Source organism: Hippocampus guttulatus, chromosome 5, assembly GCF_054856545.1.
Source record: "Hippocampus guttulatus isolate MCC_2025c chromosome 5, RoL_Hgut_1.0, whole genome shotgun sequence".
Classification (NCBI taxonomy): Eukaryota; Metazoa; Chordata; class Actinopteri; order Syngnathiformes; family Syngnathidae; genus Hippocampus; species Hippocampus guttulatus.
In genome coordinates, this window is record NC_141265.1 from 11,256,266 (window position 1) to 11,283,212 (window position 26,947).

Genomic DNA, 26,947 nt, shown 5'->3' on the forward strand with positions numbered 1-26,947 from the left:
CTGTGCAATTACACGACATGTCCCTCAGTTTAGAGAAAACGACCTCATCGTGTCTCGCATGAAAGGCGGTGCCACAGAGCCTGAATGGCCTGAATGGGAAGCTCTATTACTTCCAGCTGTGGATGGAAACTATTAGCGAGCGCCATCTCCCTGATGAGCTCTGAAGCATATGCTCACACTCACACATACAAACACAAGCCATACACACACACGCACGCACACACACACGCCTACCCGCCCTCGCCTACTTTCAGAGCCACGCTGGAGGGTTCAACATAAGATAAAGACACGCTGTTGGTTGGAGACAGAGAACAAGAGAAAGAAAGAGAAAAGCAGCAGCGCCTTCCTCCCTCTTTTTCCTTCACTTCCTTCCTTCACTCATCTGTGTTGAGGAGACCCCGGGCAGCCCGCGCTTGCCTGTAAGTATACTGCACATATCTTGAGCGCAGCCAGGTCGCAGGTCGGAGGAGATAATTAAGAAATCATGTCATTCTCATGCTTTGTTGGGTTGCTTCTGCAGCATGGGATGACCCCCATTATCAGTGCCGTTGTGTTTATAGGACCATTTTATTTGATTGCTTTAACTCAAAACTAAAGTCAACAATAAGTCTACCGCAATTCGAGGGATATCATCAATGTAGGAAGTTTCACAACACTTCATGAGAAAAATGTGACTGTCCTGATGTTTATCAGCATTGCTGTGTGCGTGAAAGCTTCAGACGCTAAGTGCTAAAGCGGTTGTTCATTCATCTTTGTGCATTTGTTCAAAGTTTGTTATTTTTCACCCAGCTAAAGTTCCCTTGAGGCTTTATGAGGATAGATGTGGGACATGTATGTAGAAAATGTTGTTTACTGCTCAAACAAATACACCCTGATGGTTACATGTTGGTTCTCATGCTTACATTCCTTCAGTGCTACCTCAGAGAACAGAGAAGATAACCGCAGTGATTTTCTAACCAGTGTGTACCTGTACCTGTTCGTGTGACATTTCTGCACTTGTGGACTCTCGCAAATGACATCACAAGTTTGCTCTAAAGTTAATCCTGTGGTTTTTATGGATGTGGTGGAAGCAATAGGGCGTTATGGATTCTTCTGATTAGATTCGATTAGTTTTGTTTTTCTTCATTCAGGTGTACTCACCTACACCAATAAAATGCAAATGAGGGCAGTTGCAAAGTGTTCACGCACGCAGACGCACACACACAGGGTGGACTAAGCACCTCATTTGGAATGAGGCAATGCTAAATTGTGTCAGTACAACCACAAACTCAAACGTTTAGGAAGATAATGTTGTTCAACTGTGACTGGCATTGATTTAACAACATGTTTATTCGTGCAAGGTGATCAAAATAATAAGTGCGTCAAGCTGCTGGCACCTGTGAAAATACCAAAACCAAGTCTAGCCTGCCTCTGCGCAGATGTAGACCACACTTGGAGCTAGACCTGCACTGAGCACAAAAATAGAGACCTTAGTGTTTAACTACGAAACACAATTTGAATCAAAGTACAGTTTTTAACATGAGTCTCGGGTGTCACCATGAGAGCCTCAGTGGAAAAAGTACCCATTTTTGAAACATTTTTGAAACATTATTGTTTTGAGAAAGTCATAGTTGCTTACCCGGTTAACATTCCGTAAAGAACACAGATTGGTATGTCATGAACTAGGATGTGTTGTGACGGCCGGGGTCAAAGTGTCAATCACCTCTTGCATGATTTGCCACATAGTGACAGAGTGTTAGATGTGCTCACAGTAGGGACAAAGTCTGTTCATGGCGGGATATATGTAATTGCCCCAACCCACCCACACATGCTTGTCTCTCAGGTTCAGAAGCTCAACTATTTGGTAAAACCAAAGCTGCGAGGAGGGCAGGCTCAGTAAATGGATATCTGCCTTGGAGAGCACCACCAAGCTAGACCGCTGAATTATTTAACTACTGGCGTCCTTCACTTTCTGACTTGAACCAAAGATAATACACAGAGAATATTACAGCAAACAAAAGCCTCCAGGATGTCTTTCGTTTATTGCTCCAGAGATGAAAGGGCACCTGCGAAAGAAAGCAATCAGATTGCGACACGTAACTGGATCATTTGACTGCGGCAGGGACACAAACCTGTTAGCGCGCTCCTGTTTTGGTTTCGTACACTCGCTGATGTGTGGGTGAACTGGAAAGCCAAGTTCTAATTGGGCAAGCATTGTGTGTAAGGGTAATGGCATCCCACCGGGCACGTTCGAATCAGGAATTTGGAATACGCAAAAGTATAAATTGCCATCGGAGGGACAAACTGTCATCCAGTCTTTGTTTATTTAGCATGTGTTTGTGTGAACTCATGGGAGACTCTGCTTTAAACAGAGTGGATGACGTGGCGTTTAAGTAATGAGCCAGTAGAAGAGAAAGAGCTCCCATCCTCCTTTGGTGCTTTTGGCCTTTACTCACACAAGGAGAGGGAGTTACAAGACAGATAAAGATACTAAGTGGTGGTGTCACAGAGTGACTGGGCAGTATCTGGGAGGTGGAGGTGATGAACTGCTCTCATTCCCCTTTGGTTAACCCCAGGCTGTAAAATAGCACCTTATCACAACAAAAGGGCTTCTTCACAGAGTCAGGTCCCCTGAACTGACAAGCCAAGAGCAGGGTGCCTTTTGAGTGGGGCCGAAGGGGTTGCTATGGTGATGCTTGTCATCTGGGAAGTCTGCTACAGGGGCAAGCGGGGCGAGATCTTGGGAGAGAAAGGGGAGGGAGGGAGAGAGAGAGAGAGAGAGAGAGAGAAGCTCAAGCTCTTGTATTCTGACTGTAATATGTAGTGAGAGCAGGGAAGTTTTGCAGAGTCCACTTGGGAGGTGAGTACACGCTTTGTCCTAAAGATCAATCCATAAAAACACATTGCGTGTTGTTCGAGACAGTTTATTTATTTATTTATATTTTAATGTTGAGAAACCTGTCTGGCTGCTCCAAGCTTGCAGGATTAGAACACTTAACTCAGGAGTGGTTATACACCGGGATGCACTTTTAAACAAGTCTCATCACTCCCCACATCCGCTCTTGCCTGCCTGATTTGACACACATTGAAAAAGCAAATCGAATATTTTCACAGGTTGCAGGGGTGTCCAAGCTTTTTCGTTTGAGGGCTGCATACAGAAAAATGGAAGGATGAAAGGGCCACTTTACAATTCTTTAACTTTTTGAAACACACCAAAATCAGTCAAGAAAGCAATTATATGTTGTTTGCATTGTCAAGTTAATTTCATCAGCTTTCTTTTAAAGGTTTTAAATTAAATAAAGTAGAACCTTGTTTCAACATACCCCGTTGTCTTTTTATCCCCTATTATGTTCACATTTCTAAGTTCCGATTTCACATAATTCATTTTCCATTTGTCGATTTTGCTTACAACCTTTATAACATAAACTTCACAAGACCGACCAAATTTTTCCCACAAAATGCTGAAAAGGCCTTCATTATAACAAACCATGGGAAGCTAACTGCCGTCACGACCTTGCTTATGAACAAAATGTACAACGCGGGATACCCTCTGTTGCTTAGCAACGTTACTGCTCGACTCTGTTCATTGTTGTACATCCTGAGCACATGGTCTGAAAACATGCCTGGCAAACGGAAGCAAATCTCGCTGTCTCAGAAGGCTGACATTTTCTCTCACTTTCAAAAGGGAGTCTCCCGGTTCTCGGCGGCACTAGCAGTTGCCCATGGTTTGTAACATTTGCTGACTGAATGTTTTCAGAGATGAAGTAAGAGCGCTGTAGTTGTTTGTTTCATGTCTTATAAAATCATTTTTCTTCATATACACAGATTTGTAATTGACATGTTTGTACTGTACTACATGTTCATGTTTTTACAACTATAAATGTTCATACTGCATTATACGTCGTAGTTGGCGGTCAGTTTATTGGAAATGGTTACTACTGTTATAACATACAGATTCATTATGTCCCTTGAGGTATGTTGTAACGAGGTTCGACTGTGGTTGAAGATTTTTAAGGCAAATAGTAGAGGATTCTGGACAAGCGAACAGCCCACTATTTGTCAGAGTAGTTCCAGCTCTGCACATGACAGAGGCTGAATCCCACCGCCACATTCAGAACCAAAAAAAAGAACAAACTGTGGTAAAGTGACCATTTTTCAAACACTTACTTTGAGGATCATTCATGTGATGTCTTCATAAATCAGCCTAAGAGCACAAAGTGGAAGAAACTATTTTTGCCTCTAAAATGGAATTATCTTTATTCACCCCAGTGTTGTGAAGATAAATTGTGCTCATTTTTAAATTATATATGGTTTATTTGTATCTTCGCATATAGAGAAAAGTTCTACGGTACATACACAAATGTATGAGTCGGAATGGCACCTATTTTTTTGACACCCTCCCTTTTCACTCTGCCCACCTTTACCTTTTTTAAACTAACCGTGCGGCCCATGTCAAATGTCATTTCCTGTATATATATATTTTTTTATCATGTCTTGGGCCGCTGAAACATGGATGGTGGGTCGCAAGTGGCCCCCAGGCCATAGATTGAACACCACATGCTTAAAGCATCACTCCCAAGGCTCCCCTCGCTGTCACAATCATTTCCACAGATGCCTCTGATTCCCTTTGTAATATTTCGGAGGGGCCGTGTGTCAGCCCGCATATGAGCGGGGCACCATCAGCTTTAGATATGCGAAATGACAGCCAAGAGGATTTGTGACATTTTACTCACGGTGTTGAGGATGCGGGTTTTTCTGTTCACGGAAAGTTAGAAGCAGCAGATTATACAGTGATTAGTTCCTTTCAGATGTTTACCCCAATACACTGCTTTTTTTGTTGTTTTTTTTGGAAGGGGACAATATTGATGAGTGGAATGATCACATCCAATGGAAATAATCTAGCACACTGTTGATCATTTGTTTTGTGCGTCTGCCTCATAGTTGAGCGATTGTGGCTTCCTCCCACATTCCAAAGACAATAAAGACTCAAAGTGGTAGAAAATGGTTACTTTGCCCTTCCACTGACTGGTATGCAGTCAATCTGCTATAGCAGGGGTGTCAAACTCATTTTTGTCGCCTGCCACATTGTAGTTCCGGTTTCCCTTGGAGGGTCGTTATGAATTTTGGGAAACCATACAAATGTTTAATCCCCTCCACATATTGCATACACAGCGCACAACTGATGAATAACTAGTTTTAAAATCAGAAGTCAAGAACCATGACTGTTATTGTGCATTACATATGACAATTTGAAATTTTGGTTCAGATTTTAGCAAGCATCATGGAACTTAACATGCTTGATTTGCTTTCGCGGGCCACATAAAATGATTTGGCGGGCCAGATCTGGCCCCTGGGCCTTGACTTTGACAACAGTGTGCTATAGGATCCAGCTCCACCTTGAAGAGGATAAGTAGTCGAAAACGTCTGAATGACTACATTTCCAATTTCTCTCAATTTATTGATGCTCACTTTTTCACTCATTTTGTAGGAATTTCAGGTTTCACTTCAGGTATGTTGTTTTAGTTGCTCACAGCTCCTTTCTGTTGACAAGAAAAACACTCCAGTCCTGCTGCTGCTCCAACTGCAGAAGCGCCATACAAGGAGACAAAAACTCCTATCCTGATAAATGAGCGTATCCCCCAATAACTACATATCATAAACTTGCGCTGCAGGTCCTTGTATGGACTCCGTCTGTTTTGGTTTGTGCAGCAGAGTTTATGATCAACCCTGCAGCACCTCGAACACCTCTCACATAATTTCAGCCGGCAAGTCAGGAACATTTGGACGTCAACAATCACCAAATGGCTTCAGAATAATCTCATCAGTTTAAAATATCGTCTTTCTTCAGTTTCATGACTATATTCGGTCAGCTGCATCAGCAACATTGTGCTGGTGATCGTTTATTCCCTGATCGATAGCCTTTTGTATTAATAAAATGCATTTGTTTTGGTCTCGTTTGTAAAAGCTTATCCAATGTCACAAACGTGTACAGTATATTTCGGTCCAGACCGGCATTCATTTTCGGCTGAGATCTTTGACAATGTTTTCTCCACCACATTCCCGAAATAACCCTAATGGCTGCGACACTTTATCCCGTTATTTTCTTATGTTCACATCTCAACAGCCTTTCCTAATCTATGTTGAAACCCAAAATAGGTCTCTTGACAATTGTATTGGAATGCCACTCATAGTAATTTAAGACTTTTTACCTATAGCCAAACCTGGGGGAGGCTCCGTTCCTCCAACTGCTTTATTGAATCCGGCACAGGGTTTCTTGGTACTGTACAGTTAAATGTCAAGACCATCAAAGTATTCTGGAGGGAAGTGTGCTGCCCAGTGTCCAAAAGATTGGTCTCAGCTGCAGGTCATGTGTCCTCCAACTGGATAATGGCCCAAAATGCACACCAAAATACTCAATAGTGGCTAAAAACAAAACATTGGATGATTGTGTCCTAAGGAAACAAAAACTGATCTCAGTTCTGTTGTGTGGAAGGAGCTGAAACATGCAACCTAGAGAACACATACATAAACATACTAAAACCGGATTTTCAATAGTCAACGTTCACTACGTTTTACTTCATTATGACTTTTGTCAGTTATTTCGGTGGGCATTGTGGCTTTTTCTTTCTGTGACCGAAGGGTACTAACTTTTTTAATCCTGTGTGTAACTTCTCATTGTGCATGTGACAGAGCCCTTCCTTTCACTAGTAATTATAATACAATTTGCTAAACATATACATATGGATTTTGTGTTCAGTAAAGTGCTGTGTGTATTAATACGGTAGGCCGAGGATGAATATTAAGAATATTGCCATTTTAAGTAATGTACTGTTAGTTTTGGTCAGTATCCTTCTTGGATTAAGATTTCCACTCACCAGATTGTGTGCCTGATGGGAGTCAATGATTAACTTTGTCCAAGGCTTAATTTGTTGGAAGGCTGATGAAGTGACTGTTTTATTTGTCCCCTTAAACACCTTAGATCATTGTGTCAGCTCACATCATCACTTGACTCTGTGGATGATTTATAAATGACAGGATCCTCCCTCTGACCATGAATCATAATTTTCCCATTGGTTCACATTCAAGTAAAAGAAATTCAGGTGTCACCACCGTGCATGTCATTCAATGGGTTTTGTGTGGTCAGTTTGAGAAGTTAGAACAAAGTAGTGAGTTCTGTGCCTGCTTGGGTTTTCTCCGGGTACTCCAGTTTCCTCCCACATTCCAAAAACATGCAGGGTAGGTTCATGGAACACTGCAAATTGTCCCTAGGTGTGATTGTGAGTGTGAATGGTTGTTTGTCTATGTCGGCCTTGCGATTGGCTGGCAACCAGTTCAGGGTGTACCCCCGTCTACTGCCCAAAGACAGCTGGAATGGGCTCTGTCATGATTCGGTTTAGGGACCAACAGGTGGCACTGTAGGGCTCGCCCGGCAGCTGCACACCTGTTGGCCATTTGGTAATTAGTCGTATAAAAGGACTCCTGCCCGAACACTCGGTGTCGGGTCATTGTTGCTTCTTGCTACTGTCATGTGTGTTGCTGTTTGCTCTTAGTTTCTGTCATGTTTAGTTCATTGCTATGTTTTAGCTTTAGTCGTTTGATACTTCGGACTTTGTGTGTTTGGGATTTAGTTTTCTTTGTTTTAAATACACCCTGCTCCTCCCTCCTGCCTGCTTTTTGGGGTCCACCACCACCACGCAACGTGACAGGCTCAAGCATGCCCGCAACCCTCGTGACGATAAATCAGTTTGGATAATGGATGTATGGATAGCTCAGGCAAGGCAAGGCAGCTTTATGTATATTGCGTATTTCATACATAAGATCAAAGTGCTTCATATAATTACATATTTAAGAGCATTTACAAAAAATAGTTAGACACTCAAAAGCAAAGTAAATAAAAAGTATCTTACTTAAATTATTAATTACACCGGTCAACAAATGTTGACTTAATTCTTTAATCAGAGATCCAAGTAGACATTTCGAGATTATTATTATTATTTTTTTGGTGCTGTTTCTGACATCAGGTTATCATAATATTCCTTTATAATGTGTAAGATATAACTATATTTATGAATAAATGGATATGTTATGCTACGACTTTTTTTCTCAAATGTCATAGCTATAAAGTGCAACACATGGTAAAATCTGTAGTGTGCAAGTTTTTATAGGCCAAACCGGAAAAAAAATGAAAATACCTCAAAACCCTGATGTGCAACCTAAGAAGTAAAAATATTTTTAAAAACTGTGTCGGAAAATACATCTAGGACACATCCAGCAATGTGAGCATGACATCATCATCATGTGCTTTGATGTGATGACACATCCAGAATCCTATGGGTGCGGTGAAGTCCATTGACCTGCTGGACACAGTAACTTCTAATGATAGTCTTGTACGTCATCTGGTTCTGGTTCAAGACTTTTTTCACAGTTAGCCGATGAGTCACAGTGCAGAAGTCTGATAAACGGCTCTGCTTGGATTACTTGAATGGAGATCTGTAGATTCAGACTTTGGTTCCATTTTTAGTCTTTCCCAACATCTGGTCCATTGCTCGCAGTAAGTGAATGGGTTTCCTGTCGACAGACGTATATTGCGATAATCCAAGTTTCTCATCTTGCATGCCCTGTGTTACTCCGCCCCCACAAAATAAAATCACGGTTGCTATTTGACTCGGCTGCAGATAGGAAGTAGGAAGTCTGCTTTGCAAGAATCTCAAACGGCTCATTTAATCTATTTAATCAATCTTAATCTGAGGTGCACCTGGACCTTTTATGGTACTTTTATTTTCCATCCTAAAAACAGCTCCTGGGGTGTTAATAGACATTTCACATAGTGGGGGGGGGGGGGGGGGGATGAACGTGCTACAGCTCTGCATCTGCTCTTGATGCTCAGTCATTATGTAAGCATTCACCGCACATTCAAAGTCAAAACCAGACGCTTGGCTGTTTTTAAAAGGGTCTTTCCTTATTAGGAAGCATTGATTCTTGCCCAAGAGGCGAACGGATGCAGCGCTGGATGCTGACCCCGAGAGAAAAGAGAGGCTGATATTATGACATGAGCTTATTTGGACTTCCACCAGTGGAGCCAAATTGGCCTGCAGGAAGTGGATAAATCTTGGAATATGGAATAAGATTACTGTATGAACTTCTGATTGTAATTTCCCCATTGCGGGACAAATAAAGGATATCTTAATCTTAATAAATCCTTTTGATGGCCTTCATTAAAATGTATCTTTGCCATTGCCCTAGCAACCCTAATGCTGTATGATACTCTCACGGTTCTTAAGGGGGATATATTATGGAGAAATAACTTTTTAGTGTTTGTATTTCCCGTAGTGTCATCAGAGGGCAGAGCAGTGGTTTGCATGTGTGCTTCATAGTTCTGACATTAGGGGTTTAAATCTCAGCTCTGGCCTTCCATGTTTCCTCCTTGCGTGGGTTTTCTCAGACTACTCTGCCTTCTTCCCACATTCCGAAAACAAGTTAGGTTTGTTAGGTTCATTGAAGGCTCGTTCGTTATCTAAGGGGGAACCCTGGAGCAATTAATGGCAAAGTATTTTGACACATTTTACATGGCTTTAAAACAAATCTTATTTTTGCTTTTTGTGAGATAGAGTGTGGCTCCAGGAAGACATTATTTTCTGCAAATGCCAGTACATTACTCATGTGGTCATGGGCCTTCAGCCGCAATCTGCTGAGAGTGACGCTGCACTGTGTCCAACACATTCACGATGTATTTTGTGTGCATTGTTTTCTGTTGAACAGATAATGAGCTGGCTGTCATTGTTTTGACCAATGAAAATCCATCTGTCATCACCAAGCAGAAATGTTATTATAAAAAATTAAAAAAAATAAAGGAACCAAGTTTATTAAGAGACAATGAGCCTGATAGACTGACATTGTTGTCCAGAAAGAAAAAGAAAAAACATTGGACTCATGCGTTCTGTGCTGCCCATAGCTGGTTTCACATACTTGACCACAGTCCTGAAAGCTGCAAATTCCATACGGAAAACTCATCAGTGAAAACATTTTCGGACAGCCCCCAACCACCCTGTTGTGTTTCCACACACGTGGACTTTCTCACCCCATTTGCGTCGTTTTACACTAGAACAGTCAATTGTCAATGAACTCCCAATATCAACCATGGTCTTGCCTTCTACAAAGCCCCTCTGTTGTGCAGTGCTGACACCAGTACCAGTGTCGTCTGAGAAAGAATGACACTTCTACCAAAGCAAATGTTGTCATCACTTGGACAGGAATGATGCCATTCAGGGGTCACACATTGTCCGCTGTGGACGATTGCCTGTCTGCTTCATTCCCACCACAACATGTGATCATGAGACAAAATCTTAAATATAAGAGCGGGAGTTGATTATAGTTAATGTTTTCAGGAGCTGACCCGCTTTATCAGTCCAACACTGTACGACCGGGAACAGATGTGAGTCACAGTCATTGTGGGTGGATTTTTCCCAAGCAACAAGAAAAGTGGGTGATGCTAAATTTCCTCTGGAATACTGGGGCGCTGGATAATGGAACACTGTCAACTCTGACTGGATGTAAAACTTGATTTATGATGACTCCCAGGTCAAAAGGTTAAGGGTTAAAAAGGCCTGATTCTACTACCAAAAAATCAGTGCATCTGAAGAGACACTAAATTGAATGCACGGCATTTCGGGGTGGATCACTTCAACAGTTTTTACATTTCCAGTGACAAATCAGACAGAACAACTCTACACTATTGCACTCTCTGCCACGGAGCAATAACAAAGAACAAAATGGTAAAACAAAATGTTCTGGCGGCCCTGTAGTCCAGTGGTTAGCACGTCGACTTCACAGTGCGGAGGTATTCCAGCTCCGGCCATGCCTGTGTGGAGTTTGCATGTGCAAACTCCACACAGTAGAGTACCCGGTTTTCTCGGTAGAGTACCCGGTTTTCTCCGGGTACTCCGGTTTCCTCCCACATTCCAAAAACATGCATGGCAGGCTGAATGAACACTCTAAATTGTCCCTAGGTGTGAGTGAGGGCGTGCATGGTTGTTCGTCTCTGTGTGCCCTGCGATTGGCTGGCTACCAATTCGGGGTGTCCCCCGCCTACTGCTTGAAGACAGCTGGGATAGGCTCCAGCACCCCCGCGACCCTAGTGAGGATCAAGCGGTTCGGAAGATGAATGAATGAATGAATGATGTTCTGTTCTTTACTTAGAGGCGATTGAGGCCCTGTGATGTCACGTGTCACAGCATGGCAGCATGATCATGTCTCAGAAAACTTTAGATTTCTAGTTGATTTAAAAGTTGGATTGTAAGGACTACAACAACAAAAAACATTGCTTGCGTAATTTGCGATACTTGATGAAGTGCATCAAATTGATCTTCTGCTTACTTTTTTCATCAGCGTTGCCTCCTGTGTATTGCACAAAAGAAAGCAAAACACAAATAAAAGACTCATCTGATGATAATATCGCTTTTTAGTGCAGGAATGTATGCTTTGTTGTGTTTATTGACATTTTTTTTGGTGTGTGTTTATCTGCAGCTACTTTGGGAGAGACTCTGCCGCACAAGAACCAACAAGGGAGCACATGCAGTCGCAGGTAAAATGTAAAACTGGTTGATGTTAAAGATATTTAAGACATGACATTAACAAAGTGTCCAAACCTTTGACTACTGTATTTTTTTTGGGGAAAAACATTTGAAATCAAGCTCTTTCACAATTCCTCGAGACCATTAGAATACAAAAAAAAACAGGTCCCTCCATTAGGTACACCTGCCCAGTCATATGAGGTGCTATGCTGGCAATAAAGGTGACAATAAAAACACAAAATGTGATTCAATACAGTTGTTGACCACTGCAAACTATGAATGTGACCACCATTACCTGAAGCACATTTTTATTTGAGTTGTTGAATTGCATCCCATCGCATTGTGCCAAATTTTATGGCGCCACGATGAAGTTGTGGAGCTTTCTCATGACCCCCAGGAACCACACACACGGGGAGCGAAGCACCCGATTCAAAAGTTCGAATCATAGAGTCAGACTGACCATCGTTAGGCAGCAGTCAAAAGATCACCACGGCGACCGTAAGACGACAGCTAGCTTGTTGGACCGAGGTTGACATCAGTGACCCCTTCTCAACCCCTCGCGCCAAGTTCCACCCCTTGGCCGCAGGATGAGGGGCGGCCTGGTGAATAGGGAGTTAATAGGCTCATAATGGTCCTCTCCTGTTTCTGTGCCCCCGCTCTGCACCTTCAATGAGTTCTTTCTGCACTTGTCTCACAATGAGATGATGAAGTGGGTGGAACGCCACCGCTCACTAGTCCTGCTTTAAATAAATTGGGGGACTTTTAACCCAATGCTCCATGTTCCATTGTTGTCTAGGGAAAAGTTCAACCTCCTGGTTTTTTTTTTATTTTATTTTTTTTACCCAGAGCTAACTGGAGGACATGGCAGGCACAAAGTTCACTCATTGTCTTTCTTCATGAATATAGTTCTCATTTCCATTTTTTTTTTCTAATTATGGCAGCTTTTTGAAGACGCTGGCTGTCCAAATGGCTTCCCCAGGGAGCCTGGTGGTCCTTTTACTCAGCACATCATAACATCTCCAGACCTGACCAAAGATGTGATCATCTCCCCTGGATTGCCAACTCCTCCTCTCAGCCCCCTCCGATCATCCAGGTTTCCTTCTGGAGAGTTCAGGGTATGTCCTGAAATGGCAGGAAAGCTCTCTTCTCTCAGGACAAGTGCCCCTTCATGTGGACAAATTTAGCATTACAGTTTTTATTCGTGGCTGACAGTGCTTTTTGTACCAGAACCTTCAGTGTCGACTTTCTCTTAATGCCATCACTATCACCTCACAACTAAAATGTAACTGAAATATATATCAATGATCGCTGTTTTGCAAGTCAAATTTGGGTGCAACAAGTTTTGCATCTACCAACTATCCATCCATCTATCCATTTTCCGAACCGCCCAATCCTCACTAGGGGTGCGGGGGGTGCTGGAGCCTATCCCAGCCGTCATCGGGCAGTCGGCGGGGGACACCCTGAACCGGTTGCCAGCCAATCGCAGGGCACATAGAGACGAACAACCATGCGCACTCACATTCACACCTAGGGACAATTTAGTGTGTTCAATCAGCCTGCCATGCATGTTTTATTTTTTTGGAACGTGGGAGGAAACCGAAGAACCCAGAGAAAACCCACGCAGGCCCGGGCAGAACATGCAAACTCCACACAGGGAGGCCAGAGCTGGAATTGAACCCGGTACCCCTGCACTGTGAGGTTGACGTGCTAACCACTTGATCGCCGGGCCGCTGAAACTTGAAATCTGATTATTAAAAGTAACAGTCCCATTTGTAATATAGGTTACATTGGCCAGTGTGACTGATTCTGAAGGCTGTGGGCATATTAGATTAACAGCAAAGAAGGGCAGAGTTCTGATTGGACAAAAAAAAAATCACATACAAATACGCAACAAAATAACAGAATGGATTATTGGGAGATTAATAACATTTCATGGAGCAAATATTACAATTTAGGGCGTAAATGTAGGTCAGTGTTTTTGATTGTGTTTAGGCCAGCAGCGAGGGCCTTGCTGGCCTCTTCTCTTCTCTTGTCTTCTCTTCTATTTGCATGTTCACCCACAATGATTATTCAGCTGACAGAACTTAGCAGTAGAGTAGGCTCAAACAAATTTGTGACGTGTATGTATATTTTTTTATATTTCAACTCATGTATTGTTCTTAAATGGGTGGCTGATGGAATGACACAAAAGCCTTATTCACACTGTCGAATCTTGTCTTTCTCAAGGCATCTGATGTCAATGGAAGTGGCCCAACTACTCCCAGCTTTGGATCCTATTATGGCCCCTCACATGGTAAAATTCAGCTTTATTTTGGGGGCAGTTGGATGGAAATACTACTGTACATTCAACAAAACAAACAGAATGAGCTGACAGCATTGGTGAAAGTTTTAATCCAGTAATAACATGGCAATTGTCACCCAGGAGGGCTTACCAATGGGGTTCAGCCTCCATCCACAAGTGAGGAAAGACTCATCAAATTCTCAGGAATCGGGCCAGTGGATGAAACGGGGATGCCCATTGCCTCCAGATCTGTAAGAATAAAGAAACATTTTAAAAGACATCTCTCTTTTTACTTTCTTAGTTTTGCGAAGAATCCCTCTATTGAGAAGCTCAAATATCTTTTTACCCTCCCTACCTCCTTTCTTTTTCTTCCACCAGAGTGTAAACAAGCCCAGAGACTGGTACAAGAGCATGTTCAAACAAATACATAAGAAGCCAGAAGGTATGATTGCTCTTCTTCCTCTTCATGCACTTGCCCTTGACAGAACAGGGACACACAATACAAGTCATGGTGACACGTTTGATATTATAAAAATACTCATAATAATTATTATGATCATTATTATTGCCTTCTGCATTTCTGGCACCATTGACAATCAATCCATCCATTATTTGAGCCGCTTCTCCTCATGAGGGTCGCGTGCATGCTGGAGCCTATCCCTACAAGCAGTCTGCAGGCTACGCCCTGAACTGGTTGTCAGCCAATCGCAGTGCCATTAACAAAATAATTAAGAAAAGATGAAGCAGAAGTGCTGCTCATATCACAAGCCACAACGGTGATGTTTTTGTCATGATTTTAGATAGGAACCAATGATGTCTGATCTTTTTTTTTCTTTTTTTTTGGAGCAGAGTGTGAGCAGGAGGAATCGGACAAGTGGTCGGCTAGATGTAAGTGTTTCATCTTCTCCTAGGGATGGTCATTTGACTAGATTTTCTTCCTTAGCATTGGGGAAAATGATACATTATTTAATCAAGTCATTGTAACTTCTCAAAATATTTTTTTCATGCTTTTCAAAAACTTCCCTAAACATTCTGAACTCGTCTTTCAATCCGAGCTGTAGTGGATGTCTTTGTGGATGTTGCTCAACTTCCCATAGCTGATTTTATGTTGCAAGCTAGTTGAGGCTACCAACGTCTCAGCACCTCTGTTGGCTGCATCCAGCCAAGTCGTGCACTTCACGTTCTTCAAAATTCAAGACGTTTTGAACAACGCAATCAATCATTCTTGAATCATTTAAATGATTATCATGCCCATCTGTAGCTTCTACTAAAATAAACATTGTTTTCAATGATTGTAACATTTTTCTTTCAATCATGTCATATATTTAAAAAAAAAAAAATAACAATTACATGTATTCTCAGGCCTGCAGGCCACTACAAGCACAGAGGATGAAGAAGCCAACCAATATCTCTTCAGGTTATCACCACATGGAGCCTTGCCTGACTGGTGAGCTCATTCCCACTGACGCTCACAAACAGCTGAGCATATCCTTGTATGCACTGGAGAGCATCTAGTGCATACTTAAGCATTATAAGCCTATCTGCATATTGTAACTGAATCCAGGGGCCCTACACTGCGGGACCTCTTTGAAGCAAACCAATTCTTAGAATTTAAAAAATAAATAAAATAGCCGCACACAGCAGCGCAAGTCACAACCCAACCTCCGTTGAGCCAATTAATTTACAAGCCATTTCTGAATGGGTTTCCGTGGGATTCAAAATGTGGCCGCTTTCTCCAAATTCACTGCAACACGCCTCATGTTAAAGAAAGCCAACAATCGTGTCCGGACTAAGCTGTGGGGTGGGCTGCAAGTTGGGATTTGTTGTTCCAGCACTTACAGTAAGGCAATGATTACGTTGCTGCCCATGGTGGTTGTGTGTTTGCACATCCACTTACTTGGGTGTCATGTTTCAGGAGCCAAGATGTCAATGAGCTGTCAGTTCCAGGGAAGCAGAAGCCTCAACCCAAGAGCATATTTGACTTTGAGCCCGAAAAAGGTGTTTCTTCTGTAAGCCTCGGCCAGGTACAAAGTCTCACACGTTTAAAAATGGTTTCTGTAACCAGCTTACCACTTTGAATATTTTCTGCCACATTCTTTCATGGGCTGGTACTGTTTTGGCGTTCTTGTCAGAACAAGCTAATGAGTAACTTGTGGTTATCCAACAGATCTTTTCAAAAGATGTTGTTCAGTTCCATATTCATGATCTCAGCATTTCCGCTCTGGTTTATATTTAGAGTTGTTCCAGATAAGTATTTTCTACAAGGACCGCAGGGAATTTGACCTCTTTAAAAGCAACAATCCTCTGGATTTAGTGCATGTAGAACCCTGCGTATGCAATCATGACTAAAATAAATATTTATTCACACACACATTCACATACACACCCAACAGGAGCTGAAGTGCCTTGTGATTTGTATTGTGATGTTAACCTTTTGAGGTGCAGCATAAGAGTGTCTGAGTCAAACTGTGCACAGACCAATGTCGGGGGCTTCACAGTGACTTTATGGTCTGTGAATGGAATGAGAATGAAAGGAAGGCCTTGGCATACCATTAGGAAAGAAGTTGCTGCTTCCTGCCAGCAGAGATTTATTGTAACACGACAGTATCGGAAACAGAAGGAAATTGGACTTTCTTGTTCAACTGTATTGAGTTTGCAAGTGGGATTCAGTTATTTTCACTTAAGGGAAAATGAATAGCAGTTTTATGAATCACAACATAAACTACTTTTAACAGCACCAAATGTGCCTTGATCTGTGTTACAGTCAGCACGAAGCAGGGTTTTTTTTACATACAGTATGTATTATTGTTAAGTATATATTATAATAACGGGCTAAGATAGGCACCGACTCACGGGTGACCCCTAATGAGGACAAGCAGGTGGATGGATAATAATTATATAACAGTACTTATGTTCTTGTTTAAAAGCAAATAAATGCTATTTCATGTTAAGCTAGGATATATTGTAGGATATTGAGAATTACAGCCACCCGCCCATTTTTTCATTCATTCATTTTCAATCTGTTAGACATTCATTATCGGGCTGTTTTATATATTGTAACTGCAAAATCAGTGTAATAGCTAAACAAACTGTTACAACAAAAAAATTTAAGTGTTCACCGATAACAGTGAACATAATGACTTTTATACAATACAATACATGCTGATTTATAGAGCGCTTTCACAACAGCGGCAGCTGTAACAAAGCGCTTAACAAAACAGTTCACATCAAGTTAAAGTGTAAACACAACACATAACATAAAACACGGACAGTCGTGCAGTCCTAACCACTTTTCCGTCACGCGCTTTGTTGTTTGAAGCAGTTTGAGATGAAAGAGGAGAGAATCAAAGTGTCCTTTAACCAGTGGATCGGAGACATGACATGCTTTTGCATACATATAATAATTAAGATAAGATAAGATAAGAAAACCTTTATTAGTCTCGTAATGGAGAAATTCCCAATTCACAGCAGCAAAGTTATGAAAGGAAGAAGTAGAACAACAAAATATAGGAGCTGCTGGAAAGGCAGCCACTCTCGCGGCGCCATTTTGAAGTCAAAAAGTGGCTCTCTTTCCTTCCCCGATGACTAGAATTATCAGCCATCAATTTGTCTGTAAGAAATGTTGAACAACAAATGCACCATCACAAGATATCTATATTTACTTCATGCACTGTTGTCCACTTAGTTAAAAATGAAACTCATGCTCATACTTCTCTTTAATAACGGAAACCATAAATGAAGCATAGCCTACTCAATTTGTGTGTGTGGTATGTGCATGTGATGTTGCATTTCATTATCAACAATCACTTTTAAGTCAATGTTTTTTTCTGACCAAAGGGTTGCCGGTCGCCAAACAAACGGGCTGAGAAGTCAAAGTCTCCTTCAGTCGAGGTGAGCGATCTCGCTGTTTCATCTTGCAAAAACAATCCCACAATGCCCAGTGCCAACTGTGACATCATTACCTGGGCTCAGGCCAGTCTGGTCTCTGAACTGAGTCGCTTTGAGGCCGAGTTGGACTCGGATATCATGGGCCTGGAAAAGAGACTGTCCCAGAAGAAACAGCAGCGTCGAGGCTGGGGTGAGGTACTGAGCACCCCCCTCTGCCCCAAATCCTCCTTGACCGTCTCAGCTGAAGACTCCTTGTTAGTCCCCAGAACACAGCCCATCCTTCCCATCTCGACTGTATGAGCCTCACCGCTTGCTACTGTTAGCTGTGTTTCTTGTGTGTCCTGACCTGGATGACAACTAAAGAATCACCTCCCTGTCTTGCACGTTGACTCATCCGTCTAATCATCTGCCTGCGGCATCCCTCCCTCCCCCCCACGCTCCCACCTCAGCAAAATTAAATATGCCAGCTGTACTTGCATAGAGCGCCCAAATTCACTGTTCTACAAAGATTCTCTGGAAATAATCCTGCCTGTGTGCTGATGTCTTGCCCTTCCTGTTTCTGAATGTTTTTGAAATCATGAGTGGACTTGGTGAGCCAAGGAGCGTAGGACCCAGTTGATTTCTCACTCTCCCTGGGGAGTGGTCAGCACCACCGTGTTGCCTGCATGTGTTGTTCAAAGAATTCCTCCAAGTTGGGAGACAGTGGAGGCCGAAGGGAGCAAACTTTGAAAAGTCTATTCTGCTTCCAGGGGACCAGGGATCCAGTGACTGCTGCAAGAGCTGGAAACACAAACTACAGGTCTGTAACCACTTGGAAAAAATATAGTCGATAAAACTACAATGACTTTATTTTTAAATCGTGGTTGTGACAAAAGGAGCATTGTACGATTCCAATCTCATTCATTTACTTTGCCATTCGCTTTGTTTTTGGGATGCGTTTTTCAATCAACGATGAAATTATCCAACATCTAACATTTCAAACTGTTTTGTTTGCTTCAGGAATTAATCAATAGCTAACAATTGAAGTTGTAGATATAGCCTGTGTATTCATTTTTAATTATCCCGAGTCAATTTATGACAAGGAGTGTAAACAAATTCCACAGTAATGCAAAGTCCAGGATCAATAACCACATAACACAACAATAAACCACTTTGAGCTTTTTTTTTTTTCTCCCTGCCTGACTTGTCATGACAAAGTGATTACACTTCAAGTCTCCCCACCCCCTCAAAATAACCTCAGCAGGTTTCAGTACAGTACATTTACTCCTTCAGACAGCATTCCGCATTTCTAACCGTGCGTGTAATGCATTCTTGGAAGATTCTCGCTGTTATTTGCTCAGTTGGTTTCACTGGGATTGACCTTTTAAGGCTTTTGGTTCAGTGGCATTTTTTCAAGCGTCTGTTGCTAAGGATCTGTGGAATTACAGGACAAAGTGGCAAAATGTAGTCTGCTTTTTCGGCATCCTGTCACACTGACATGTTTAGTTGCTGCTAACACGAAGCGCGTGGTTCTGTTTGTTTGCAGAGTAATTCAGAACTACTGATATCTTCATTTCAACAAGTTTCTCAGTGCTTAAAGATGATTGAATGAAGATGCTTAATCTCAATGAAATAAACAACAGGCGTTACAAAATAATTAAGCAGGAAACTGTGTTTTCCTTATTCTTCCAATTCATGATAGTTTACAAAGCGGCAGAGGTTGCAAAAGTACTTACTATTTTTAGAATAGAAGTGTCAAGAAGACTCTCATAAAAGTAAAAGTCCTGATATAAATTCTTAGAAAAAAAAAGAATACCGGTAAATACAGACGGAAATGTGCCCAAGTCCAAAAGTAATTTTTTTTGTCATAGTTAGATTGAGGGCGGCCCGGTGGTCCGGTGGTTAATGCGTCGACCTCTTAGTGCAGAGGTCATGGGTTTGATGCCGGCTCCGGCCTTCCTGTGGGGAGTTTGCATGCTTTCCCCGGGCCTGCGTGGGTTTTCTCCGGGTACTCTGGTTTCCTCCCACATTCTAAAACATGGCATGGCTGATTGAACACTCTAAATTGTTTTTAGGTGTGAGTGTGACGGTTGTTCGTTTCTGTGTGCCCTGTGATTGGCTGGCAACCAGTTCAGGGTGTCCCCCACCTACTGCCCGAAAGACGGCTGGGATAGGCTCCAGCACCCCCTGCGACCCTTGTGAGGATAAAGCGGATCGGAAAATGGAGGGGTCAAATATATACAATACCCATTTTGATTAATTTGCACGTCAACACAAAAACTCCTCAGCACATACTACTGTGTCATTCTTTTCTTTTATTAACTTGCTAGCACGGAGAAGAAAAATGACAATGCGCTATCATAATGTGTTCCCATAGCTTTGCAAACTGTCGAACCAAAAATGTTAAAGTAGCTCATGGTAACAGCTGAAAAACATACACCTAACCTGCATGTGTTTATTTTGTTTTAGATTAGACTGCATTTTTGAATGTCCGTAGCTTGCGGTTTTTAGGCTGTAACAAAACATTTATCAGAATCGTTCTTGAAGCCGACAGCATCAAACAATTCTTGTACTGTAAATCAGGCCATTTGGGGGAGGGGGATTACCGGTAGCTTGTTTAGAAAAATAAACAGTGAAGTAATGTACAGATAACCTGAATATGTACTAAAGTAGGAGCACCTTTGCAAAAGGTTACTTCATATTATTCAATTCTTTTCAGTCAATCATCTGAGCCTAAGCAGCCCATTCGTCACTCCGTTGGCCCCTCATCGGTCTTCGCTCCTTCATTTGGTAAACAAAGTTCTTTCATGTCAATATGAAAAAGATGTTTCAATGTTTAATGAGCTGTTGATGCAAATCCCATTTGCTAGTTTTTTTAAAATCCAGGTCTGTTGCTTAAAGCACCGCTTCACACCACACGACTGTACGCTCTCAATAAGCTCTCTTGTGACTCACTAGAATCGCCCAGTAATTTAATATGTGGTCACGTTTGTATTCCATTGCGTCGTTTGCCTGCTGCTGAGGCTAATCAAGTGTTCATGGTAGGTTTGTAAAACCAAAAAAAAAAAAAGTGAAGCTGAACTGAACAGTGTATGGGCGTGGAGGGAGGAAACCTTGGAAAATAGGAAGTAGAGCCGAAAATACATGTTGGAGATTTGCTTTATCCCATTTGTTTTCCTGTTTTAGTTTTATGAGATCAGCGTAAATATTTAGGTTCAGTATGTTATTGATGTTTTGAAGATCCCACTTGCTCTTTTATTAGAATACAGTACAGGAAACGGAGGACTTTTTAGGCTCCTCTAATTCAGCTGTATGATCACTTTGCTCGGTAGATCGACTTTCTGCTTCCAATGACACCATGGAGCGCTCGCCTAAGAAAGAAGAAAAGAAGGTAGATCCTTATGAAAAGCAGCATTAAATGTGATTGCGTCAACTTTTGTCATCTTGTTTTCATTGAAATATTAAGCAGTTTTTTTTTGTTGTTTTTTTTGCTTTCAGATGAAAGCAGCTCGGGCCAAATTCAATTTCCAGGCTCAATCGCCAAAGTGAGTCCCCACATTGATCTGATTTTTTGTATTTTTAAAGTATAAAATGAATAAAGCACAACCGCACATAGAATTATCAACTAAGTCGGACAAAAGTGTAAAAAAAAAAGTAAGATTTTTAGGTCTGCCGTTCTCGACAATCAACATATTGGTGTTGTAACCTATTGGGGCTCTTGCTTCATCTTGAATTCATTTCTCACACAGGGAGCTCACACTGCATAGGGGCGACATTGTTTACATCCACAGGCAAGTAGACGCCAACTGGTTTGAAGGAGAACATCACGGTCGAGCGGGCATCTTCCCCACCACATATGTCGAGGTAAAAAGAACACCATTGTGGCTCTGGCGTCATGCAGTTTTTGGGTTTGTCTTTTCACGTAGTTGAGCTGAGCTTTTGACGTTTCCCGTCAGATTCTTCCTCCATCTGAGAAACCAACACCTATGAAGCCTCCCAGTGTGCAGGTGCTGGACTATGGTGAAGCAGTAGCACTGTATAATTTCACCGCTGACCTTCCAGTTGAGCTTCCCTTTCGAAAAGTGAGTACTGTATTCGTACTATATAAACATTGAGCATGTTGCTGTGTTTAATCTAACATTAGACAACATCTTGTGTTTGTTTGACAAATTCTGATGAAAAAAATGACTGAAATTCCACCGCTGCGCAAATTTCGACTGCACTCTGGCTAGACTTGCGCAAGGCCTTGGCTTCATTCATTGAAAGCTTGGCCAATGCGTCGATCGCGATCGACTGGTAGATCGCGGACTGGTCCCAAGTCGATCGCAAGGGCTGTACAGGAGAAAAACAAACAAACAATTTTGTGTGTCTTTGTGCATGTTAGTAATATATTAATGTTAATGTACACTGCACCCTAATCATCAAATCAGTCTCATTTTCACAAAATGTATTAACAAAATAAAATGAAATCAAGCAGGTCAATCTTTAACCTACGGTGGCGCGTGACCTGCATCACCGGAAGTTGTTAGCGCTCAGCAGTCTGCAATCGCAGCTTGTGATTAGAGCTGTTGCCCTATATCTTTTATCGTTATCATTATTCTCATTCAGAGCTTGTTTCGTGTACAATTCACCGATGTCAAGGGCAAAGATTAGGAATCTAGAGGGCCGAGGGAGGCACTTTAAAACGGTACGTGTGAGCGACGGTAATTAACAGGCTGCATAAGTGCGTCGCATGCCTCCGTGTCAGGCTTTTGCTCATCATGGCGTGCGTGTGCGAGCGCGTGTGCGGTAACGGGTCGATCGCGGGAGGTTGGTTGATCGAAAAGTCGATCTTCGGTCCAAAAGGTTTGGGCACCCCTGGCTTCGAACAATAGTTTGTAACATTTCTATATAAATGAGTAGCTGCATTCAAGCACTTGTCAAACAAAGTGTAGAATATTTACAGAAAAAAGGGAATCAGCAACTTTCTGATTCACGTTATTACTTTTGCTCTCAAATATTTTGTTGTCTCTGCAATGGTATTAACTTGAATGTGAAGTTTGTCAAGTTAAGCAAAGAATGCTTAATTAGTAACTGTGTTTATTCTGTACCTTAGGGGGAAGTAATAAGTATAACACGATGTGTTGATGACAAGTGGCTGGAGGGGAGGATCTCAGGGACAAACCGGAGTGGCATCTTCCCTGCCAGCTACGTTCAGGTCAACAAAATGCCCCGCACCAAATACTCCACGGACGACTACTCAACAAGCTCCATGTCTCCTATGTCCCCTGGGCCCCAGAGTCCAGGCCGTCCGCTCTACTCACCTTGCCTGCAGTCGCCATTGTCCCCTTTCAGCCCCACATGCGTCAGCCCCAAACGAGAGCACTCCCCCCAGCATCCACCTTCACCCCCGTCTTATGGTGCAGCAGCACAGTCGCACTCGCCCGTTCAGACATCGCTATCCAAAGAATCTGCCAATCTTTGGCCTCACAATTCCTCCAAACCTGCTTCACCTGCCAACCACAACACTCTCAGCTCTGCATCACCCTCTGCTTCTGCAGCAGGATCTGCACATAGCACAGTGAACGCTCTCGGACACAATGATTTCTCACAGGTCTGCCCTCACTGCCTCCTGTTGAAACTCACTCTATGCCCACATCTGCCAAGATGTGCTTTTCTTTACTTTTGCGTACCTGACGGGAGATGTTCATTCTTTTCTCTCTAGGGTGCTCTCTCCAATCCCAGGGCCAACTCATTCCCACCTGGACAAGTGCCAAGCACTGCTGGCTCCACAGCAGTGCAACGTAAACCGTAATACAGTACATGACCTAATTTCACCATTATAAAAGAATGAAATGTCGTAACGGTACTGAATTTATGATTTCATGTCCATTCAGATATAAGGCCGTCTACAACTACAAACCACAGAATGTAGATGAATTAGAACTCAAGGAAGGCGACGTTGTCCAAGTAATGGAGAAATGCGACGATGGCTGGTTTGTAGGTGAGTAATCGACTATGAGCTTCTGACACAATACCCAAAATGCAAACCTCTTCAGAATGCAATCAATAAATGACGTGTCAGCGCTGCCATCTAGAGGACAAAATGAAACATTGCCGAATTGACCTCAGTCACTGGTGCCAATGAGTCTTGGCTTTACTTTTTCTGTTATATAACGCATTTTTTCAATATGTATGCTGCAGGTACGTCAGAAAGGACTCACGCTTTTGGGACTTTCCCCGGGAATTACGTGACACCAGTTTGACTTTTTGTTTGATCACATTCACATGGATTCACATTCCAAGAGCTCAACAACCACCCTCATCACCTACCTTAAGATGGGACATGCATGTTCACCGCTTTTCCATGATCAGAGAAGAGAAGCCCTCACCTCCCTGCATGAGTGTGTTGCACCGGCTTTGTACTTGCATATAAACCCGATTTAAGAAAGACTGGATGCTGAAGACATGCAAAGAACGAATGATTTTGTCCCACAATTATTTGCAGCCGCAGCAAATGTGTTTTTCTTTCCAGAACCAGGACTGTTCATTCGAATATCCTGCATTCAGCCACCACAAACCACTGAAATAATTTTGTCTGAATTTCCAATATTTTGCGGAATCGATGACTAATATCTCCAAACATTTTCTGTCTCAGATTATTTTTCAGATCTTTGAAGAAGTTTGAAGAAGCAACATGACTCTCTCTCTCTCTAGAATCCCATAAGTTAGAAAAGGACAATTTGTGCCATTCGGGTTTTCTCCACCCACAAGGCTTTTCAGAAAAGCAAAAAATAAAATCTCTTAGCTCATGCACTGATTTCTTCCTATTGATTGTAAATGTCTTGTCTAGTTTTTATTTCATATTTAGAATTTTTAAAAAAAACAACATGACTTTTGTATGTGTTAGGAAGAAGTCTGTCTCGTTTAACAGACAGTTTTAAAGTTGTCTGTCTTGCCACTAAAAATTTACACCGCACATTATTTGCATGCTGTTAGCCGCTCCTTAATGTCTTTCCTGCTTTGAACAATATAAAAGCATCCTTTGTGGTGGTGGTATAATTATGGGTAATCTTGACAGCCGTTTTTAAAAAAAAAAATTAATTTTATGACACTGTCACTGTAAAATTAATCAAGTAACCTGAAGATCACTGTACAGAGTGTAAGCTTTTATAAAAAATACAAAGTGTAATATATATTTGCTTCAGAACTATTTGCTTTTCCAATGTATGGTATAGCAGGTATGTTTGTTTTTTTTAAGCTATTAAAAAGGCTGAGTGTTGCAAAATTACTCATGAGTTCTTATACATTTTACTGTACACACCCATTCCAAAGTAAGGAAAACAAAACTTTTTGAAAACACATTTTCTTCAACACACACACACACAAAAAATTGTGATGAGAAATACATTTGGAATTTGGTACCTAATTGGCAACAGTCATATATTCAATTCTATTTTTTATTTATGTAGCTCCAATTCACCACAGAACCCATTTCATGACACTTATGTAGAGCAGATTCAGACCTTTACACATGAAGATAACAACTTAACCCAGCAAGAGAAAGCACTACGGTAGATGATGGGGCCAAGGAAAACATCTTTCTCAGGGAGATACTTACAACAGACTTAAGGACACATTGTGGGGCAGCTGCCTGCTACCACCGATTTGGGTTTTCAGAGTGATAAAGAAGGACAATGGACAGCGATAATGATAGGAGGTGGGTTGCAACTGAAATAAGGGAGAAGTGCGTACCGTATTGATTGCATGAGCATTGATGATGTTATGGTAAAGAGCAGTTTTAATTGTATTAGTATTGTAAAATTAGTTGCATTAATTGTAGCAGGCATGTTGCGGTTGTGCATGCTCATCTGTTTCGTGTTTCAGTTCTCTTTCTCCCATTTGTTCTCAAACAGCGATCTGAATGACAAGGTGCACAACAGGAGTTCGATCAATGAACATTTCCAAGGACTTTCCGTGATTCTTCCGGTCTCTTTGTATCTCTGTTGCAACATGCTGATGACATTGTGACTAAGCTCAGTTGCCACTTTTTTTCTGAGAACATCCTGTTTGAAGCCTCGCAATGGCAAGGCATTGTTGTTTGTTATGAGTGGTCTTTATCTTATTACGTGGAAATTTGAGGACTGTTAAAAAAAAAAAACTATTTTTAATTGAACCAGGAAATTTATCGGTGTATATATGAATCAAACACCTGTTTTGATTTTTGCCAATGCATATAAGTACTAAAACACTGGACGGGTAGATAAGTGCATTGAAAAGTTTGGAGAGGGGCAAATCAAGTTCACTATAAAGGTTTACTGAAAGGTAGTGCGGTGTTCCCCAACCTTTATTGTGCCAAAGAACCCATTTTACTGAAATAGTGATGATCTTACTCACAATCACATTTACAGACTGTGAAATCTAGGACTGTTTATTTGACCACCCAGCTGATATACTCGCAGGAAGGCATGACATCTTCTGTTGTATGAATGGCAGATGCATCCACAGGTTTATTATATTAACGCCATCATATGTACTTAAAGGAAGACAAAATAGCTGAGGCTCTTCAGTCACTTTATTTCCCCGAGCGGTAACAGGACGCATTTACTCAAGACCTGCTATCGCCCACAACTCACAGCCAGGTTCTCCGCACATGATTAGTGACTCATCTCGCTTTGACAGTATGTTCATCCTGCCCTTTCATCTGAGATATTCCTGTCTTTCTTTGTCAGTCATCATCAGAGACGTCATAGACACACTTATAACAAAGCAAATAAAGAGCACCAACTATTTATAAGAAGCGCTAGAAGGCATGCTCGGAAGTACACTGCCTGACAGTCACCAAATTCTCTTTCGCCATGTCATGGAAAATTATTTTGTCTGTCATTATAATGCATTGACCTACGGTTTATTTGTAACTGATAAATTAATCGTTTTCTGACAAATTAAATTAAATTGGATAATTGATGAAGAGCACCCTGGTTGGGAATCAATCGGTAGTACAATTGTAGGGTCATCCTAAAATTACACCCAAATATGGCGAACCTTTTATGAATCTTGTAAACCATACCGATAGAATTCTGAATAAAAAGTATTGATAAAAAAAAATACAAGCACAGTCTCTCACTTGAATACATGGTTTAAAACAATCGGTTCATCGAGGAAGAATCAGAAATATTTCCTATGGCACTTGACAATGACCAATATGACTGTGTCATGATTATTCAATCATTTTTACTGGATGCGATGCAGTAAAAACAATTTGCCTTCC

The 26,947-nt window shown here is 41.7% G+C and overlaps 1 protein-coding gene across 7 annotated transcripts; it reads left to right on the top strand.

Annotated features, from left to right (window-relative positions):
• Positions 1 to 163: 163 nt before the first annotated feature.
• On the top strand, positions 164 to 24,967 carry sorbs3 (sorbin and SH3 domain containing 3). Of its 7 annotated transcripts, none has more exons than XR_015100941.1 (21): positions 164 to 419; positions 11,503 to 11,560; positions 12,491 to 12,664; positions 13,776 to 13,842; positions 13,972 to 14,081; positions 14,209 to 14,272; positions 14,680 to 14,718; positions 15,193 to 15,277; positions 15,746 to 15,854; positions 17,668 to 17,721; positions 17,803 to 17,913; positions 18,468 to 18,517; positions 20,417 to 20,487; positions 21,030 to 21,088; positions 21,196 to 21,242; positions 21,447 to 21,561; positions 21,654 to 21,779; positions 22,793 to 23,290; positions 23,402 to 23,480; positions 23,574 to 23,680; positions 24,335 to 24,967. XR_015100941.1 is itself a non-coding variant. In XM_086111590.1 (21 exons), exons 2-21 carry the CDS (start codon positions 11,549 to 11,551, stop codon positions 24,352 to 24,354), a joined length of 2,004 nt encoding a protein of 667 aa, XP_085967716.1. In that variant the 5' UTR covers positions 165 to 419; positions 11,503 to 11,548; the 3' UTR covers positions 24,355 to 24,967. The 7 variants fall into 7 exon arrangements, 5 of the variants coding, with proteins under 5 accessions (XP_085967716.1, XP_085967718.1, XP_085967714.1 ...); XR_015100940.1 differs by having other exon boundaries at positions 165 to 419; positions 23,881 to 24,967; XM_086111590.1 differs by having other exon boundaries at positions 165 to 419; positions 23,402 to 23,487.
• Positions 24,968 to 26,947: the final 1,980 nt, after the last annotated feature.

Bases quoted from the DNA above. Each gene is read 5' to 3' on its own strand.
- sorbs3 (XM_086111588.1), top strand. The intron at 15,855-17,667 runs GTACAAAGTCTC...TTCTGACCAAAG, and splicing joins CTTCTGTAAGCCTCGGCCAG to GGTTGCCGGTCGCCAAACAA. The intron at 21,089-21,195 runs GTAGATCCTTAT...TTTTGCTTTCAG, and splicing joins CTAAGAAAGAAGAAAAGAAG to ATGAAAGCAGCTCGGGCCAA.